Source organism: Arachis hypogaea, chromosome 14, assembly GCF_003086295.3.
Source record: "Arachis hypogaea cultivar Tifrunner chromosome 14, arahy.Tifrunner.gnm2.J5K5, whole genome shotgun sequence".
Taxonomy (NCBI): Eukaryota; Viridiplantae; Streptophyta; class Magnoliopsida; order Fabales; family Fabaceae; genus Arachis; species Arachis hypogaea.
The window spans coordinates 109,400,424-109,406,379 of record NC_092049.1 but is presented as its reverse complement, the minus strand read 5'-3'; the positions used below and the strand labels follow the sequence as shown (position 1 = coordinate 109,406,379).

At 35.7% G+C, this 5,956-nt stretch overlaps 1 protein-coding gene across 1 annotated transcript; it reads left to right on the top strand.

Moving 5' to 3' along the window:
• Positions 1-4,203: 4,203 nt before the first annotated feature.
• LOC114925209 (uncharacterized) lies at positions 4,204-4,749 on the top strand. Its single transcript, XM_029292484.1, has one exon. The coding sequence runs from the start codon at positions 4,204-4,206 to the stop codon at positions 4,747-4,749; it is 546 nt and encodes a 181-aa protein (XP_029148317.1).
• Positions 4,750-5,956: the final 1,207 nt, after the last annotated feature.

Sequence of the window (5,956 nt, the reverse complement as noted above, 5' to 3'; positions counted from 1 at the left end):
TTTGTGTATGTGTACTGATAAGTTCTACATAATTCAAAACTCTTCTTCTCCCTCCTCCTTATCGTCTACTGCTTCTTCTTCTTTTTCATCATCATTATCTTCTTTTTTTTCTTATTCATCCTTTTCTTCTTATTTTACCTTTCTCAAGATTCTTCTTGTTTTACTCTTTTAACAAAAAAAAAAAGAAAAAAAATCAAACAAAGAAGAAGAAGAAACACATAATGCTACAAAACTACTTAAAAAAGGATAAACCTACATTCATTCAACTAAAAGAAAGGAAAAAATAAGAAAAAAAAAAGAAGAAGAAAATACAACAGTAAAGAAATTTTTTTCTGTATATGCAACAAATTTTGGTGTAAAACTAAGATATTTATGTGTATTGTTTAAGAATTTTCAGTATTTTTGTACTGATAAGTTCTGCATAATTTAAAACTCTTTCTCTTCCTCCTACTCATCTTTTGCTACTTCTTCTCTTTTTTTCATCATCATCACTATCTTCTTCTTTTTTTTTCTTATTCATCTTTTCCTTCTTGTTTTACCTTCTCAAGTTTCTTCTTGTTTTTCTCTCTTAACAAAAATAAAAACAAAAAAATCAAAGAAGAAGAAGAAACACATAATGCTGCGAAATTACTTGGAAGATGATGAACTTACATTCATTCAACTAAAAGAAAGAAAAAAATAAAAAAAAGAAGAAAAAAATGTAGCATTAAAGAAAATATTTTTGTATATTTGCAACAAATTTCGGTGTAAAATGAAGATATTATGTGTATTATTTAAGAATTTTTGGTATTTTTGTACTGATATAATTCAAAACTCTTCATCTTCCTTCTCCTCATCTTCTGTTGTTGCTTCTTCTTTTTTTCACCATCATCACCATCTTCTTTTTCTTCTTTTTCTTATTAATCTTTTTCTACTTGTTTTACCTTCTCAAGTTTCTTCTCATTTTACTCTCTTAACAAGAATTAAAAAAACAAACAAAGAAGAAGAATAAACACATAATGCTGCAAAATTACTTGGAAGATGATGAACTTACATTCATTCAACTAAAAGAAAGAAATAAATAAGAAAAAAAAGAAGGAAAAAAATGTAACATTAAAGGAAATATTTTTGTATATTTGCAGCAAATTTCAGTGTAAAACAAAGATATTTATATGTATTGTTTAAGAATTTTCGATGTTTTTGTACTGATGAGTTCTGTATAATTCAAAACTCTTCCTCTTCCTCCTTCTCATCTTCTGCTATTTCTTCTTCTACATCTTCTTACTTCATTTTCTCATAATTCTTTTCGAATTCAGCTTAGAAACTTCCTTCACTTTTTGCGACGATTTTGAAAAATTTTTGAGAGATTTTGATCCTTGTTTAAATTTTGAGTATTGCGGTTTTGATTGAGGGAGAAGAACCGTTTGTCATAATGGTTTTTGCGCTACTCAAGAGTTGGGAAAGCGCATGTTTACACTCAATCTAAACTAAGGGTTATTATTGTTGAGTTTGGACTAACTTGTATGAACTTGTATACCAAAAAAACTTATATGTGTAACCGGCCTCAATTATGTAATCTCTTTTGTTTTAATAGCTATCTCATATAATTTTGCTTACACTTCCTCTCACATGCCCTTAATCATTTCTCAGTTTTATATTCTTGTTTTCTGGTGAAACCTTTTTTCTCTTAAACTTGAGGCTAATTTTTTTAGATATTATTAAAGCATAGGTGTAATACGGAGATATTATGTTAGTTTAGTGTAATGCATTGATATGGAGATTGAGAAAATACAACAAGAAATCGTTATTAACAATTTCAGAATGGACAAAAAAAACTGTGAAAATGAGACTAACGATTTCTGAATAGGACAAAAAATATAGAAAATGGGACTTACGATTTCAAGTAGGACAAAAATAAGTTCTGAGTCAATGGGAACATGAAATCGTTAGTGCCGATTTCCTTTTTTATTAATTTTGAAATTATTTAATTCGTAAACGTGAGTAACGATTTGTTTATTAACTTCTCTATATATAGAGTGCGTGCGTGAATGTAATGTCTTGCAATTCTTGATCTCCTTTTCTCTTTCTAATGCTCTTCTTCTACTTCTTATTCTTCTTATTATTTCTCTTATTTCCTATGTGCAAGCAATTTTTTTGTTGTTTCTTATTGGGTAAATTTTTTTGTTTATTTTAGTTATATAAATATTTCATTTTGATACTATGATATTTCGTTAATTTGTGTTAAAAATTATAATAGAAATATAATTTTTGTGATCACAAAAATGAATAATAATAATAATAGTTTTAAAATTTATTATAATTGTCAAATTTTATCTGAAACAGCTGAAGGTGTGATATTTATGTGTAATAATTCTTGTATATCTGTTCTTTCTTTTATGGTGTCGTTCGAAGAATTTAAGAGTTATATTTGTCAAAATATAGATCCTCATATGTCAAAGAAGGTGACAAATATTTTATACAGACGACCTATATTAGTATTCGGTGGATTCGTTCAATTTCATGCAATGTGCATCAATGATGACACAAGTTTGCAAGAGATATTCTCAATCTACTATCAAGCCCAATCACAAGTGTCTGTTATTGAGCTGTATGTGGAGTTCGACCAATTACTGAATACGGTGGAACAAGATGATCATGATTTCTATTGGGAAAGTTATAACGGTGACAGCGAAGAGGAATATGAAGGAAATTACGATTTCGTTGATCCGAATGCAGACGAGGAACAAGAGGACTGCACCATTGAGTCGGATGTCGAAGACGTCGCAAATGCACTAGCGAGTGAGCATCCATTCGAAGAACCGTCTTTCATGCGCGCTTTGGATCTCGAGGCCATGAATTCTCCAGAATTTCCGGAGTATGCCAATGCAGGTTTGTAGTTGCATCACACCGTATTTGGATTATTACTTTAAATATTATGTTTGTGTATTAATATTATACATTGTGTAAATACGGGTTGGCGGTGTTATTGCAGATTCACCTGTGGTCAAAGATGGTGAATTTGCCATAGGGATGGAATTTAATTCTAGAGAGGCTGTGATCAAGGCAGTTAAAGATTATACCATTCACAGAGGTGTTGATTATCGGGTTTTTGAGTCTGAGCCGACGACATTTTACGCGAAATGTGTGCAATATGGGTAAAGCTGTGATTGGCTTATCAGGGTTAGCATGATGCGAAGAAAGTATTGTTGGGAGATTAGACGATAGAATGGCAGCCATACTTGTACTAGAGCCACTATTTCTCAGGATCATTCGAAGTTGGACTCAGACACTATTGCAGAAGCAATTAAGCCATTGATAGAGGCCGATCCATCCATAAAGGTGCGATCAGTGATTGCAGATGTCCAATCAAAGTTTAACTACACGATTAGTTATCACAAAGCATGGTTGGCTAAGCAGAAGGCAGTTGAAAAAAATTTTGAAGCGTAGGAAGCCTCTTATGAAGCGTTGCCCATATGGTTTGAGGCAATGGTGAAGAAAGAGCCATCAGCAGCCGTCGAATATGAAACGTTACCTTGCTACCGTGTGGATGAATTGGCTCAGGATGTCAGGGTTCTAAATCGAGTTTTCTGGAGTTTCTACCCATGTATAAGAGCATTTAGGCACTGCAAGTCGGTTGTACAGGTAGATGGCACACACTTGTATGGAAAATATAAAGAAGCGTTGTTGGTCGCAGTTTCTCAAGATGGTAACAACAATATTGTGCCAATTGCGTTTGCGCTTGTAGAGGGGGAGATATCAGATGCATGGTTCTTTTTTCTTCGTCATTTGCGAACCCATGTGGTGACGAAGGATGGGGTGGGACTTATCTCTGATCGACACGAGTCTATTAGGTCAGCAGTTTCTCGTTATGATGGAGCATGGGAGTCGCCAAGGGCCAGACACATGTTTTGCATTAGGCACATAGCATCCAACTTCTTGAGAAAGTTCAAGGCACCGTTCATGAAAAAGCTTGTGGTGAACCTAGGTAATTAACAATGTGTTCTATATAATATTTTATGCATCTTGTGGTTATGTTTCCAATGGTGGTTATCATTGTGTGTTTTCATTGTATCTTTTTGTCCAGGCTATTCTAAGACGGTGGATGAATACGAAATCCATTACCAGAGGTTTCGCAGTCGGGGTGAGGCATACACTCGCTGGCTAGATCGGATTCCCCATAAGCAACACTCTTTGGCATATGATGGTGGTCATCGATGAGGTCATATGACGACAAATCTAGTGGAGTGCATCAATGGGGTGTTGAAGGGTGCACGCAATCTTCTCGTCACAGCACTTGTAAAGGCGACTTTTTACAGAATGAATGAATTATTCACAAGGAAAAGGGATGATGCTGAGACTCGTCGTCGAGCCGGACACTTATTCTCCAAAATAGTGACTGAAAAGATTCAGCAAAATTTGATTGCGGCTGAAAACATCATGGTTAGTTGCTTCGATAGGCAGAATGAGGTTTTCGAGGTGAGGGAGATGCCCAGTGGTGTTGAGTATGCGGTAGACCTACGACGTAGGCACTGTGACTCTGGTTATTTTCAGGTAGATCGCTTTCCATGTCGTCACGTTTTTGCATGTTGTGCAAACCAACGTCTTGATTGGCAAGTTTACGTTCATGAGGTGTATCGGATGGATGAGATCCGAAAGGTGTACAGAGCTAGATTTAGGCCATTGGGCAACCCAACAACATGGCCCGTGTATGGAGGGCCACGGATGATACCTAATCCTTCACTTAAGAGAGTTACCAAAGGTCGTCCCTAACAAACTCACTTCTTGAATGAGATGGACACACGATCAATGCGAGGTCCAAGATGTTGTAGGCTATACGGTGTAGAAGGACACAGTCGTAGTAGGTACCCCCAGCGCGCCGGACCTAGTGCACGCAAGGCAGACCCACCGTAAGTGTATAATATAGGAAAAGCTAAGGACGTACATTACAGAGTTTAAAATGACCTTGAGTATATTATTGCCAATTACAATCTACTAGTAATGAAGAAAAAGTATGTATCCAGATTAAGCATTGATATTTTTAGTGAATATAGTAGTTTCTCATAGCATGGTTATAGATTCCAGTAGTACATAAATAAAATTAACATCACGAACTTTGCCATTAACTAGCACATCAAAGTAGAATCTAGTAGTTTGTCATAGCATGTACATAAATAAATTTAACTAGCACATCAAACTAGAATTTTGAAGTCACAAAATACATCGTGGAATGCCAAACCAATTTGCTACACATACTTTGTAAATTTTTTCTTTACTGTGTTCACCACTTTTTTGTACTTGTTCGACATTGCTTTCTTTATCGCTGATGAGGTATATCTCTTTTGGCTGCGATGGGGTGGATCTACCCTTAAATTGTAGTATTTATCCTGTTCTTGTTTTTCTGCTGTTCCAGTCACACCTGCCAACATTAACATCGTATCTCAATGTACATGTACGTAATAATTCTAACATAAATCACATTTATCTCAGAGTGATAATAATACAGACAGATGCTACAATACCATCACACTGTAATAATTACAAATGAATTACCTCTAGTCGGCCTAGGCTGCCCATTGTTATCTTCGTCGTCATCATCATCCTCACTTTCATCCGAATCTTCTTCCTCATTGTCCTCGTCACTTGAGTCCATCTTATCACGGTATGGACCGTATCTGCGTTGTGCAAACCGGTCTTCTTCATCTGTCTCCTGGATTGATGAATCAATGAGATTAAGATCAATTCTTGGAATATATGGACTAGTTCCAGAGTTGTACTCATGACCAATACCTCGAGCCCAATCGCTTCTGCTGGAGTCAAGTGACACTCTAGCGGCTAAATAAGAGGAACTGGTAGGTCGATGCACTCGTGAATCAAATGACAATCTACTAGGCACCACCTGAGGTGGCTGTGGCACCTCTTCCGGATGTAACTCCTACTGGTATATGGGATGTTGGGTCGGATCCAGCACATTAGACAT